We start from the raw sequence: 15,595 nt of genomic DNA, 5'->3' as shown, positions 1-15,595 counted from the left end.
CTGTCTCCTCATCTGCGGTCAATTTCCTCCACAATCACATTTATAACTTTTGTTTTTCCTGCTACATCATTTTTGACATCTGAAAATGGAAAACAATACAAAACATCCCAATCACTTCCAGGAGCTGTGCCACAACTAATTACAAGGTGCTCGGACTTTAAAGCATGGTCGTTAATATTCCTGTGCATAGATTTACTGGGAAAAGCAAATTATGCTGCCGGTATCAATTGCGTGCAACACACTGAAACAGAGTTAGCTTCAGCTCCTCCAAAGCTAATGGCATTCTCTAGGTTAAATCCTATCCTCAGAGCTGTGATTCAAAACACTTCTCAGACAAACGAAGATTGGCCCCTAGGGCTCCTATCTGGCAACCGCCCCAATGCGCCGTCCTGCTTTTGCATCAAAGCCTGCTTCCAACAACTCTCACAGCTCCAGTTTGAGCCTCTAACAGAGCAGTTTCCTGATGCTTTCAGAAGCTGCTGAATGTTTTTGTTTGCTTTATAAGTCTGCAGTCAATTTATCTCTCCACATTATTAAGAACCTTCAGGAGGTATCACTAACCTGCTGCATCACAGTGGCTGCTGAGCGGGTACTGATGTACAGATTGCTAAAAGTTCTTGCATTGAAATAAGTTACTGCAAATGGACAGTAGCTGATTTTGAAACCACAACATCTCTACAATTTATTATTATTTTTTACAAAATACCCAAAGTGATCAGACCATATTGTAGGTTACTGGCTTGCCAAAGGTTATGTTTTTAAATCAAAACCATTTCTGAGTTACAGAAGTGCCAAAAACAATCTTGAACCAGTATTTTTTTTTTTTTAAACCAACCCCCATCCAACGGAACAGTTGAATAACTTAAAACAGAAACAAGAGTTTGTGTTGGAGACTGCTTAAAAACCAACCCACCGAATCATGCTAGAGCAGTAGCCTTGTATGGCAAAGATTGAGCTTAGGGCAATTTAGTGCCAAGATATAGACCCTTGATAATGGAAATACTGACACAACCTCAGCTACAGTGATGCAAATGTGCCCTAAAACACTGTATTTGCTTTTATTAATAAAAGTGGTAGTGTTTACATTTGCAGGTATCTTACACTTCAGCATCACAACGAATACTGAGTAGAATGAGTAAAATTTTGGCTGTAAGGTCAGAAGTTTCCAAACAGATGAATGAGACAGAAGTGAAAGTCCTCAATCATAAAAACAAGAAGTTCAAATAAATAAATAAAACAAAACTAGGAAATATGGGTAAGCATTAGGTTGGAATGGTTCAATTAACTGCTAATTATGGCCGCTAAATTAGAGAGACAGAAGAAAACACAGTAACTTATTAAATAGCAAGCATTAAAGCTTTATGGTTTTGTAATTAAAAAAAAAAAAAAAAAAAAAAAGCAGCTGTTAAAAATAAGACTTGCGTTTACCAGGCCACCAAACTGCATGGACTAATAAAGAGACTAACAAAGGCAATACTGAGACATTAAGACACACACTCCATACTTGTGCAACTCAACCCTATTCAAAACGATTGCCTTTCTCCTCACTTAAAAAAATGCATCCCCTAAACAATTCTGTTCGTGTAAAGCTTTACAGGAAGGTTTCTCGAGCCGTTACTGCAGCTCACTGTTCTGATGAACCCTTCTTGTTATCAGAAGTTGGTTTATTTGTTGGTTGGTTGAAGGAGGGGCTTTGCCTCTCCCAGGTGAGAGATTACATTCCTTCCACCACAACAGGTTCTCCCCTTTCACACATTTGCTGTTTACAGCAACTCCTCCCATGCTTAAGAAGATTAAGGGTTGGCACTACATTAAACATTTTGGCTCCTGTAACTAAAATTAAGGCTCACAATGGATTTCCTTCTCACTCTGCGTGTCCCGTTTTTACCTCCCTTAACCACCAGGCACTGGATACATTCTGAAGGGACCGAGGGCCATTTTGAGTCACGTTCTCCTACGTTTCTCTCAGGTTCAGGTGACAACTTTCTAAAAGCACGGACAGGAAAGACAATTTTCCAAAAACAAAGATCAACTGCAGCTCATATGTTGAGACCATTTAGTGTCTTCTGAAAAATCCACAGCAATTTTGAATTATTTGGAATGACTGGGATAGGAACTCCATCAAATCCCAGCTCTTCACATACATGGCAATGGACTAGGCGGTTAATTCTCATTTACAAGTTCAGCCACAAAAGCAATGCAAACTCGCAATCCTGAACAGCTGCAGTCTGAGTACTGAAGGCATCTGATACCTGAAGCAAATCTAGCTGCACAGACATCACTGACCACACTCTCATTTTAATTTAAACTGGACCTTTTCCCAAAAAAGAATCGCAGGATCTCAGATAAAGGGAAACCAGCGTGAAAGGCAAAGAGGCAAGTGTTCGTTTTCCTTTTGTTTTCCTTTTAAAGTCACTGCATTAAGATCCAGATCAGTTCAGGGGTGTAAATGAAAGGGAACAGGGGTGTTTGAGTAATATAAGCTAACACTGTTCTAGATGTGTTATTACAGTTGTAATTTCTGACTCTGTACAAATTGTACACGTAGGTTTAGACACATGAAAAAGTAACACACTCACAGAGACATAAAACACCTAGGTATAAAATATAAAGCAGTGTAGTAGTTACTAAAATTACATGCTCTCTTATTGCTACAGTGATTTTTGCTCTTTTTCTTTTTACTGTACCACATGTTGTTCTAAGCATATAATTTGCATAAATTATTCAAGTTTAAGAAAAATCCACACATCTTCACTTTAAGCTACTTATATAGTTAATATAAAACAAAAAGGTTCTAAAGTATCTCTTTATTAAAAGAGAAATAAAAATGTCATTTGAAACTGGAATTCAGTGGCCAAATCCAAGGGCAGTGCACACCTTGTCATTCTGGTAGCATTATGCCCACGCAGTGGAAGTGGAGGTTGGTGGGTATTTGGCCCAGTCTAGAGATGGTCACCAGACCTGCATGATGCCCTACGTGTTTGTTATTGTTCTGTTTTTGTCTTTAGCAAAAAGGACTATGAATGACCAAAGACTAACATTTATAATTGGTAGCAAAATTTGGTTTATGTAGAAACAAGCCATGTTTTGCATTTGGATAGAGATTTAAATGAATTAAAGCTAAAATTAAAAAGCATGATGCTGCAACATCTGGTCACTTGTTGAAGACCTCACTTTTAAAGTGGTTAAGTTTGCACAATTTATACTTTTTTCTTTTTTTTTCCTTTTTATCTTTTTTTTCTTTTTTTTTCTTTTTTTTACTAAACAGCATTTTTCCTTCTTTTATAAACCAGAAAAACTAAACTACAGATAAATTTTCCCTACCTTGAGCTAATGCTGCAGATAGGGTTGACAAAGCTGTACAGCGCAATCAAACATACTTACATCTTAGCTCATTGTACAGGTACAGCCATAATCAAGGCACAAAGATCTTCTACAAGTTATTTTTTTTTCAATAAAGTTGTACAAAATAATACATTTTACAGTCTGTACAAGAATAATAATCCAGCAGTAAAATAAAAAATGAGGGGAGGGAAGAAGAAGAAGAAGGGAAAGACTGTGAGGACTACAGTCCAGATAATGATTTTTATAGCAGACGGGATCATCAGTGGACAAACTGAAAACAGTGTGTGGTGAACTCTTTCTGCGATCACAGGCCATATGCAGTTCAATTCATAAACGTCCACGGTTGTCTTAAGACCACCAAGACTGGTTTTAAAAATACCCTTCTGAAAGGTAGCAGATGGTTTTTGCACTGTCTAGGTCTGTTGTAGAACTGTCAGTATTTCCGTTCAAAGCCACATTACAGTCAGAGAGCCAAACTCAAGTGTCTGTCTTCAAACTTGGTCTGTGACTTGGCACCTTCTTTAGTCTGATGCAGTGAATGGTACAAAGTGGAGATCACGGGTTATATGATTATGCCCACAACAGTGCTAAATTACCTAAAGTATTCTCTCCCCAATTTTTGTTTTATGCTTTAAATTTCAAACCCCAATTCTTTCAGGTGCTCCACATTCAGGGCTTTCAATTAATTAGTTTATTTCTTTTTTTTTCCTTTTCTCTCTCTCTTTTTTTTTTTTTTTTTTTTTTTGTTGTTGTTAATAACAGTGTTAGGGAGTCCTCATGGAAATGGCCTTTAAGTGTTAGGGGCCATCTCAAACTGTCCGAGGGGTAAAGAAGCAAGCTTAGAAGTGCTGCTATTGTCCAGCAAGGAGAAAAAGTTGAGGGGTGCAAATCAACGGGAGATTCAAACAGTTCTCTTCCGTCCCTTGTGGGCAAGGGTGCTTTTTTTCTTTTCTAATAAGGAATAAGGAGTCCAAAACACAGAAAAAAGTGCTGTCCATCACAACAACTCGTATTGGCGAAGGTGCATGCGTTGAATAATGTCCCGACAGTCATTGAAAACCCTCCGGATGTTCTCTGTATCCACTGCACATGTGAAGTGAGGATAGCAATAGTGCCTTCCATCTCCACTTGCTGTGCTGATTCTCTGTTAAAAGTAAGAGAGATACCAGGTCACAATAAAACTGGAGAAAACAAAAAATGGTCTCAGACCTCAGGTGAATGAAGGTTAAGGTGTGTGTGAGCTGTGCTTTCACAGGGCGAGCTAAGAGGCAAAACGTCCACAATTTCTCACTCTCTCACCTAGAACGTGAATTAAAATGACTGTAATTATATGGTGAGAGGTCACCATGTACCAGGGAAAGAGCTGAAAGAGAACTCAAAAAGTGCTATTTTATGTATGTTCAGTGAATTTAGTCACACAACTCCTGGCAAATCACTGCACGTAGAAAGTGACAACTTGCCTCAGAGTACAAACCTCTTTAGCCCCATTTTACACTAAAAAAGCCTGCCTGAAAATCTTACGTTGTTCCAGTATAAAATGAGTTCACAACTCGATTGCCATACTCACCATTACAACTGAATTTAATAATATTTAAAACCCCTATGGTTAGTATAGCTTTAGCTGACAAGTAATGGAAAAACTACATGAAAATATATCATTAACATTTTGCAGATGGTGCATCTTTTCATTAGTCTTTGTCTTTAAAAGTGATGAATAAAAGCCTGGCCCCACAACAGCAGCAGCATTTCACTCGTTATTCTCCATTTGAGGTTTCTTATTTCTCACCAATGCTTTTGCTGCTTAATTACAGTGTGCATCAACAAACGTACCTGCAAGAGCAACTAACAAAGTGCTGAGCTGTAAAATGTGCCTGTTTTGTGCAGTGCAGACATCAAATATAAGCTACACAAGAAGCAGCAGCATTTTTCACTAGTAAGAAGTGCTAAAGCCTGAATTTAAGAAGAACCATGTAAGTAATATTGAATGAAAGAAAATACTTACAAGAAACTCGTCTCTAATAAAATACTTGGCCCTTGTAACTCTGGGATCCTCACCAGGCTCTGGTGTTGCTGATAAATAACAAAATAAGCAACTCATTAAAACACATTTTTTGCTGATCTCCCCTAAAAATCCTAACTTGTCCTGTTTTCTGTTTGCATGTGATAGAAACATTTGTATTATGCAAACCTGACTAAGAAATTAAACAAAACATAATATTCTAAACAGCAAGACATTAAAATTTTTAGAACAAAGTACTGTTAAAGTGTCTCTAACACCAGACATCTGGCAGATCAGAACAATGACTGCAAATGTGACTGGAAGGAATACACTCTTGCTACTGTTGGGTCTCACACCAATAGCAGTAGCTTGGGAACGGTACTGATGAGGTTACAGATAAATCATAATGCTAACTGTATATATTTCATTTACTATTGGTCCATCCATGTACAGAGGTATGGATCTGCACAGTTCTGTGAGGAAGGCCCCTCATTATAGGCTTCCTACTGAAAAAAGGTTCAGTCTGCTGACTTGTGGCAACCATCTCAGACAGCAGGGTCACAGCTGGTCCGTTCGGTACGTGTCAGAGATTGCTGCAGCATTGCCCCAGCACTACTGCTATAAGCTGCACTGTACTCTACCAGCAAAGTAACAGGATTTTGGCATGACAAAAGTATTAATATATTAAACAAATAAAAGATAGGATTGTCACATTACAGAAACCTAAAACAGGATAGAACAGTTCCCTTGGAAGGGATCTATAAAGATCATCTATCTACTCCAACCACCCAACCCCTTCAGAGCCAAGCCAAAGTGAAAGCATGTCAGAGCATTTTCCAAATGCCTCTGACTACAGACAGGCGTGGGGCATCAGCCTCCTTTTTAGGACACCTGCTCAGGTGTTTGATCACTCTCCTGCTACAGAAATTTTCCCCAATGTTCATCTGTAACCTCCTCTATCACAGCTTTGGGCTCCCTTGTGTTCTAATTTGAATGCTATCGCTTGCCTGAGAAACAACAAGAAGTTTCAAATTTTACCTGAAATTAACAGTACCACAGCAAATGAGATTAATAACAAAATTATAAATTGCTGATAAAACGTAAAAATCTTACCATCATCTGGTGTAGTGTAGCGAGCAAATTCTGGAAAGTAGTCTTCAATTTTAGATTTCCCTGCCAAAACTTTCTCTGCTAGCAAATCTTGTTTATTCAGGAAAAGAATTACTGAAATGGTCCGTAGCCACCTATAAGAAATCGAAGCTGGGTAACTTGAGATGGCATAGCTGGGATCATTTAGTAAAAAGAAACGCAGTCTAGTTCTGAAGACAACATGTCACTATGATCCAATACAGTAACTGTGAAACGCGATTTTAACACGGGAATTCAGCAGCGCAATTCAGACTGCACCTCCCTGAGGTTTGGTTTATGTGATTCCAACGCAGGCAATGCAATTTACCCTCTGACTCCAGACACAACAAGTGAGCTTACAATAGTAAATTAAGAAGTGGTCGTCACTGCTTTAATTACTTAACCCTCAATACAGCAACTACCAGTCTGTAACTCTCCAAAGCGTTCTTCAAGAAGCTGAGTGCATGAGACATCAATGTAACAAGAAGGCAGCTGTGAGCAAAGGCTGGCTTAAACAGGGCCAAGAGAAGCAAATAATGTAGTTTACTCTCTAACAAGTCTTCATCAGGATTACCAGTTTATTTGACATTAACAATGAAACTTCAACTCACAGACCTGTTGTTCCAGATACTCTTGAAGAGATTTAGTGCTTCTTGGAGCCGATTGGTCTGATTGTCCTCTCGTATGACCATGTTGTAGCTACTGCTGGCCACCACAAATATGATAGCAGTCACATCTAAATCAAGAAATACTCATCAGTTAATAGCAACTTTAAGAAGAAACATCCCAGAATTTAAGAGTTTACAAAAAAGCTGCCAATCCTTCAGCTTCATTAGGAGATAAGGCCAGAATGCTATTATTTACATACGTAATATGTACCAGAAATCTAAAAAGGTCTGGAGATATTCGTAGGGTTACAGAATTCAGATTTCTGTGTGGCTGTGCTGCTCTATGCCACTACACTTCTCAGATCATCTGCCTCAGACATCAACAGCAGAAGAGATGAGTCAGATCATGAGGTAACAGGAAGAGGAAGGAGCAGAGGTAGAAACCAAACAGATCTGTTATAAATAGCACAGAAGAAAATACTGCACCGTAGCCTCACGTGTATCAACAGTATGCAGCTGCTACTACTGTGACAGTAACTGCAGTGAAGAGGGTTCTAAACTGCATTCTACCTCATCTCTCCTGTAGGATCTCACTATAACTTGTCTAAAAAGAGACAGACACCTGCACGGCCTCCTAAATATTTTGTCCAAAGAACAAAGAGGAAAATGTTTTCATCAACATTAGCTTTAAGAAAACTTGTGCAGAGAAAGGTTTCACATCTTAATAGAGATACAGAGGTGAAATGAACAGCTTTAGTGTGGCAACACTTCAAGGTACTTAACTACCTTATTTTAATTGTATGAATGTTAGGAATAGCCTGCTACAGTAAAAGCTGGACTATCAGTGTTAAGATTCCAGAGCTCACAGAATGCTTGGAAAAAAAAGCCAATTAACCCTAATAAGAGAAGAAAGCTGAACAAGATGAACGGGCTACGTTATCAACTTTGATTCCTTTCCTACATTCTCCTTTCCCTACATCTCCCAGATCAGAGTTACAAAAGCTTACATGACACACACACACACACAAATTCCATCCAGTATGACTGTACAGAGAATTCCTTAGCAAGCTATCTGGAAAAGAAGATGGCTTTCACAAGGTGAGAATTTAAGACCAACATTAAAATGGGTGCCTATTTTATAGAAACAAATTCTGATCATACCATTAAAACACTGGATCCATTTTCGGCGTTCATCTCGTTGCCCTCCAACATCAAACATACTAGGAAAAAAAAAACAGAGTTACAGCATTTCTCAGGGAGATGAAAACAGCACACGTAAGAAATTTTAGGACTTCCATATCACAGAAACGAAAAGAAATCAAGCATTATGAGAACCTTAACAGGTAAACATATGCAAGCAGGGCTTTCACTACAAAACAGAACTGTGTGCTCTCACTCAAGCCTAGAGATAAACACTAAGAAGTTCTGGCGTACGCACGCTGCAGGTTCATTTTCATCCTTACAAAGGCAACACTGAAAGAGGCCCTGCAGCAAGTCATTCGAAGGCATCACTTCCTCCACTTTATCTCAGTTCTTCTGCACTGTACTAAAGAATGTGGAAAAAAAAACCCAAAAAAACAAAAAAACAAAAGAGAGGACACTTACTGAAAATTTACTTTGTCCACTTGAAACTTGGTTTCAAAAATTCCTGATGTCAAAACTCTGCATCTGAGAAGATCCTAGAACATAAAGGGAAAACAACTGATTCAACATATACTTTATAATTCTTCATATATCCAGCAAGAGAGAGAAAACTTTTTGCTTAGTGCTCACAGCGTGCTACAAACAGAGAACAGAGAATTACAAAGCTGCACTCTGATCTCGAAAATGCCTACACAAATACCCTGTGCTCAACTTCAAAAGCACACACAGTTTCACAATCAGGATGCCAGTGCCCAGCGTGGAAGAGAAGAGAACATTTACAGGTCACTTACAGTAAATGTGAAAGGTCAGAGCAGTGGCACAATCAGCACTGGAGATCTGCGTTCACTGATTTCAGTGGGACTGCAGTGCACAACAGCATCTTTAAGCAACTACCAACCCATTCCCAGCCTCAAAAGACAGATCTCTCCCCCAGCTGCTCAGTGTTTGGCTATTAAAAGAAATGCCCAGGTCTCCAAATTTTCCATTGTCCTTTCCTTAAAAGAATCAGCAACTCAACCACCTAAATCTTACAAGATCTGTACTTTTTGAAGATCAAATTTGAAATTTCCTGAAGAAATAAAAACAATAACAATAATTTGAGAGCTATCAAAAATTGAAATGACTATAATTGCTGCAAAATCCTATCATGTAGGTTGCTCTGGAAGTAATGCCTCTATTTATTTCTAGGGAAACTACAGGAGATACAAAGAGCAAAATAACATTATTTGATAAATTCTCAGCTACAAAACACAGTGTTTTTAACACGGTCATCACCATCAGCTACGCATATTTGCAAGTCATTGTATTTGTAAGTCAGACAGTGCCAAATCCAAACTATATGGTGGGTGTGGTAGAACAGTCCAGCCAAGACTGACAGCACGCTCCATGGTCCTCACACTGGTATGAAGCCTGGCATTATTGCCTTGTAAAATAAAGGCTGTCTTCTTCTCTGACCTGGCTCTGAAAGTATGAGTCCTCAGCTTCAGTCAGTGTTGCACGGCAGTGGTTGTAGTTGCTGGTTTGTTTGGGTTCCAGGGAATCCAGAAGGATCACCCCTTTCCTATCCCAAAAGACAGCACACGTCACTTTGTCCCCTGATGGCTGCATCTCAAACAATTTCTCTGAAGGAGAATTCACATGTGATCGCTCCACAGACTGCCACTGTGACTTCATCTTGTGGTGACACCACACCTCATCGTTGGTGATGATGATCCAGAAAACTGTCACCTTCAGCCTCGTGTTGGTTCAACAGATCCTGGCAAACGTGCGTACGGTGTTCTTTCTGTCCATGTGAGCATCTGTAGGGCTCACCTGGTCCTACTGTTTCCAATGCACTTAAGATGATATTCAACTCCCTAAACAGCTCCCTGATTATTATCTGCATGGATGAGCTGATTAAAACCCTCTTCATTTCATGGTGTGACAACTGTGCATGGCCATCCAGGACATGGCTTGCCTTTCATGCTGCTGTTGCCACTGCTGAGATGCAACCACCCACCATCTCACTGTGCTCACATCCAATGTTTGGTCTCCATAAATGTTCAGAAAGCGTTGATGAATATCAATGGGTGCCATTTCTTCTGCACAGAGGAGTTAAACTCCCCAATTGCTCCATCCTCACTTCTCCGTCAGACAACATTCTGTCCAACTGCCTCTCTGCTGCCATCCATCACAGGGCAGCAAAATGTTAACAGTGTTGGTGGGAAGGTTCAAACCTTGCTGCCATAGCACCAACATCTGCCTCTGATGTTGTGGGCAAACATCAAGAAACAAGAGGCATTACTTTCAGAGCAGCCCTCTTTAAAAAATAAAAACATACTGTTGTGGGTTTTTTTGGGCACACTGAAAAGCAGTGGCAGCCATAATGCAGTGCCTAGCAGTTAATTAACACCGATGAACCTATTTTGCATAAGCATCAGACACAGTCCAGGGGTAACTTACTACAAAACACCACTCTGAATTCACTTAAAGGCTTTATAACTTAAGACTTAAAGTTTGGTGTTCTTAACAGCAGATCCAGACAGCAGCCAAACTGTAACATTTGGAGTATGTAGACAAGATCACGAACAGATTGTAAAAAAATGTATGTGCACAATACAAGCTCTGTTCTTACCATGTAGGGATCAAACTGGTTAGTCAAAGTCAAAACCACACAAAATCCAAAGGTTATACAACACTGTTAAATCATTAAACAAAGTGGCTACATTTTAACATCAGTAGTAAATTATTGTTGTCTGGCTGTTTTAATACTCGTATTGAAATACACACATTTAAATATTGTTGTAGCTTGATCCCTGGGTTTCAAATAGTTTATAAATTCTAATGCCGTAAGACAGAAACAAGTTTGGAAAAGTGCATTCTCTGGAGTTTTGATTTCTAGTGGTGCAGAACAAGTGTGATAGGAAAACAGCCAAACAAAAACCACTGCCTACCTCAGGAAAGAAAATGTAAGGAAGCAATTTAATTATTAATTGCACTCACAGGTTATTAGAACAAACATGTAACGTCCCAGAGGAAAACGCACATTGCCCTGTTTTACTACAAGCCTGCATGGAGTTTGGATGCTGCCAGTTGTCCCAAAGAAGGGCCATCAATAGTTGTTCTCACTGTTACCAATGCAGTCCTTACATACTTACCCGTCAGTAATTACTCCAAGTAAATAATAAGAAATGTACTTACTACAAGACTCAAACAACAAGGTAATTTTTACTGGAATACTGAATATGTACAGACTGTGGTAAGGACTATGGTAGTGCCAGAAAGAGCAATTGGAAAATTAATGAGAGAGATATCCTAAAAGACAGAGGGTGCAGACACGTTGTGTAATCCCTTAATGAAACTTTCCTTACCTGGTCAGATGGTGTATACTCATTTTGTTTCACTATATCAATCTTGTCTAGAAAACTGGGAAAAAAAAAAGAAAAAAAAATATTGTTTATTACTCAGGAAATTCAGATAAATCGGGGAGTTCCCACATATCAGTAGGGAAGCTTTAATGCAATCAGGGGCACCGAGTGCTGAATCCAAGGAAAATGCTGAGCACTCCCATGTGAGCACTGGGAGCACACAGCCTGCAGCAGCCAGCAGAGGGCTGCAGCCGCAGCAGCACCCAGCACCGCTGCCTTTGGGCGACTCTGCCCCATCACCTGAGCAATGCAGGCTGCCCTGCTGGCGTAACACAATGACTCCAATAAATTACCTACGTGTAATAATCCTGAAAATAATATTTATATGTATACTGCCACTAAGTCATTTCGTAAATGAAATCCCTGAACTGGTTTCATTACGAGTTCAGTTAAGTGTGAGAGAACACTGCTTTTGTTGTCAACTGCAGGGAAAAGTTTCTCAGTTTACTTCCTGGAGAAGCAGTACTAATAGGTACAGATACTTACCTACAGTAGACATGTAGATATAGAAAGCATTATTTTCTTCCAATTTCTTAGAATTTGAATAAAAGAAGCTATTGAGTCTTTTTTTTTTTTTTTTAACCAACAAACTGTAGCCTCTCAATTATCTTCTACCTTAATTTGGAGTAAAAATCTCAAGGAACCCATGGGTGAAGTCTGACTGTGGTGTTGGCATAAGACTCAGACACCACAAACCAAACTTCAGGACACAGCCCTGATGCTTCCAGGCACCTTCATCACCTTCCCCACGCCAAGTATGCAGCAGTACAGCAGGGCTCCAGACTCCTTTCATTTTCATATGAATAGCAAATTAGCTGGAAATGCTTTCACAGTTAACTTCACTGATAACATTAATGATTAATCAGCCTTCAAACCATTACACTTTAGTTTCCTTTAAAATTCCTGTGCATTCATTTTGCCCTTATGAAGCAGAAATGACAGCGAAAGATGAGTTTTCCCTTCTGTTCTCTATCCGTAGAGAGGGACGCTGGGCGTGCACTGACTACAGCAGTGAGCAACAACTTAAAGGGGGAAAAAGGTGACCGAGTCCCAGATTCACACATCAGAAACCAAAACACCATGAAAATTAGTCAGGGTTTTCAGCCCCCAGTTTCAGGCCCTTCTGCCCAACTGGCTTTCTGACACACAAGATGCAGTGCAGGGGAAGGAGGAAAAATGATTGCATGTTTTAACAGCAGCTTCAGAGCAAAGGCATTTATGCCAGGAACTACATTACCTTCTTGTTTCAGAGACAAAGGAGAAGCAATTTTTGATTAGCCTGAATTACAGGATTTGTAACATATCAAAATGTACTGTAGCAAACGTGCTATTAAAAAAATAAAAAAAGTATAGAGTTCAATTTCTGTTCTGAAAGGAGACATGGAGACCAACAAAGATAAACCTGATGACCAAGTGTGCACTGCACCATTTGCAAGCTGGAGTTTTTCCTTATCTCTTCCAAGCAGATAAATGATACCTTTTCCTTTTTAACCCAAAGGAAAAGTTAAGTTTTTTTGTTTGGGACACAGGGGACATGAAATGTGGTTGACAGTCATGAAGTCCAAGCACAAACGCTTTCATCTTACAAAGCACTTTTTTAACGCCAGTTTCAGAATCACGTGGAGATTTCAGAAGTTGGATAATGCCTGAAAAATGCTCAGAACACATCACACTCATAACCACGTTAAGCTGATCCCTACAGCTTCCAGACTTCTCGTACTGAACTCACCTACGTGCAACACTTCATGAAAGGTTCCACAAAAGGTGGGTTTTTCTTCTGTTTTTAAACATGCTGCTAATCAGCTTAATGGATTTTGGAAACGAACAGAAAATAACAACAAGATTTTGCTACAACCTGGAACTGAAAGTACAAACCTCTTACTGTTGTTTATGCAGACTATTTTTAGACCAATGATTTCCTTGAAAAACATCAGCCACGCAGGAGAAGCAGTACTGTACTGGAGATGAAATCCAACAGCAACGTCCATGCCAGGTAAAACAAGTTGGAATGGAATAAACAGATCTTCCCCCCAGAAACGTGCTCTAACACTCAGTATCATCTGATGCTTGTAACAATACAAGTTCAAAAGAAGATTCTTTGTGTGAGGTACCAGAGAACCCACATGGCTCCGAAGTGGCGTTTGAAGGAAAGCAAAGCAATAATGCTAAATGAACATTTCCTCCTGTATGTATTCCTTTTCATTAAAAAAAATCTGCTCTATCAACTTCAGAATGGGCTGAAGGCATTAAAAAGTTGTTTTGTTTTGTTTTTTTTGCAGAAACATTGGAAAGAATCATCATTCTCTCAACTGAACAACTGGAACACTAAATGTGGTCTAAAATAAGCAGCAGTAGTGGAGCACAAGAGTTCAGAAAAGTTCAATACACTCTGTTCAGAGATGTCTGTGTCACTGTTAGTCAAGACCAAATAACTTATCCAGTAAATGAAACTAATAATCAAGTGAGGTGAGAACAAAAGCTTAATTCAAAATGAAAACAAATTCAGCATCATTAATTTTTATTTTTAGCTCTTATTATGCTCTACCCAAAACAGAAGTACTACCTTGTGTGCTGAGTTCACTGCTGTCAGGCTGTGCTAAGCCCGTTGGAGAAATGCCCATCTACTGTGTCAGCAATGAATTTCACAGGGAGAAACGTAAGTGACCTTGGTGAAATACCTCAAACAAAACAATCACACCGCGAAACCAAATCTTATATTGAGGGTAAGTTTTGCACCAAGATACAAAGTCAGATTTTTTCTTCTGTGATTTTTTTTCCAGAAATTCTATGGGAAAACTGTTTTCAGAACGCAAATCATTCACTCAGCATTGCTGCCAATTCTCACTTAGGGCCAGATTCTGAACGTGACTAAATAACAGCTGCTGCCCTGCAAAACTGACACTGGGTATAGGTGCTTCTGTCTGTACCACTTATTAAAAGAAAATAAAATTACTGCTGTGCTGCTAAGAGATGGTTAATAAAAGAGATTCAGGTCATCTGCGGCCAGCAACATTGGTGATGAAGCATTGCTAGGACAGCAGCAGATGCATCCCTGGGATATTAAAATGCAAGGTATTAATAAAAAATGTAAACCACCTGAAATTAAAACCACATTTTATTTTTGGATCCTTTTGTTCAGCTCAGCGAGAAAAACAGCCATATGAAACGTTGGACACACATCTCTGTAAGAATCCAGCTTTGTTAATTGTACGGGATGTGCTCAGAAAGCAGGACTCACACAGACACACACAGAAGCTTTCTTTAGCTCCCTCTCAATGTAATTAAGCCATTCACATACCACCAATTATTTCAAATTTTTAGCAAGTTTGTTACGCCAAAACTGTGTCCCAATTTTCCCTTCAATATGCATGCAAATTTCAGATTAATTATGGAGCTTTTCTCATATAGGAACGATTGCACTGGTTTTGCTTTATTCCTCTTTGGGGGGAGCTCCCTGAACCACCAATGCTGCTGCAAGACCAACCAGTGCAGCGTGTGCTGGAAAAGCACGTAACGCATTAAAACCTCAGCCTCTGGAAACAGCAAACTTCACCACATGGGGAAAAATGGGGAGGGGGAAATCAGAGCACCTTGCCTCGTGCATTTTCTGACAGCCTTCTCAATGCACAATAACCTGACATTCCAGTCTTCGTGATTCGATGAAATGGTTGACAGGCAAAAACAAAATTTGCTCTGTCAGGATGAGGTTTTGTTTTCAGTCTACAGTAACTCCAGAAATGTCCCTTCAAACTGACCACACACCTATATTTGAAAAGCTGCACTTCCATCAGCTTCTTTCTTTTCTGTCAACAGAAATCTAAATTTGTATACAAAATTAATTGACCTTAATTCCCACTGCGTTTTCTGCCTCCACCACTGCACATCCTAGATTCATCTTATCTTACAGATAGAGGAAAGGGATGGGGAAAAAAAAAAAAAAACATCCCAAAAATGGAGGCACACGT

The 15,595-nt window shown here is 39.4% G+C and overlaps 1 protein-coding gene across 4 annotated transcripts in view; it reads right to left on the bottom strand.

The window, feature by feature from the left end:
• Positions 1 to 653: 653 nt before the first annotated feature.
• Positions 654 to 15,595, bottom strand: part of GNAS (GNAS complex locus) — a 132,421-nt gene continuing 117,479 nt past the window's right edge. For 3 of the 4 annotated variants that reach the window (XM_052684318.1, XM_052684319.1, XM_052684320.1), the window contains exons 6-12: positions 11,574 to 11,628; positions 8,686 to 8,759; positions 8,242 to 8,300; positions 7,088 to 7,208; positions 6,458 to 6,588; positions 5,348 to 5,415; positions 654 to 4,489 (exon numbers count right to left, since the gene is read on the bottom strand). In XM_052684318.1, the coding sequence (XP_052540278.1) occupies positions 4,343 to 4,489; positions 5,348 to 5,415; positions 6,458 to 6,588; positions 7,088 to 7,208; positions 8,242 to 8,300; positions 8,686 to 8,759; positions 11,574 to 11,628 (655 nt within the window). In that variant the 3' untranslated portion in view covers positions 654 to 4,342. Of the gene's footprint in view, positions 4,490 to 5,347; positions 5,416 to 6,457; positions 6,589 to 7,087; positions 7,209 to 8,241; positions 8,301 to 8,685; positions 8,760 to 8,853; positions 8,939 to 11,573; positions 11,629 to 15,595 lie in introns of those variants that run through there. The other variant, XM_052684321.1, reaches the window with a different exon arrangement.

Source organism: Tympanuchus pallidicinctus, unplaced genomic scaffold (genome assembly GCF_026119805.1).
Source record: "Tympanuchus pallidicinctus isolate F22 unplaced genomic scaffold, pur_lepc_1.0 scaffold20, whole genome shotgun sequence".
NCBI lineage: Eukaryota > Metazoa > Chordata > Aves > Galliformes > Phasianidae > Tympanuchus > Tympanuchus pallidicinctus.
This window is presented reverse-complemented; position numbering and strand designations above follow the sequence as displayed.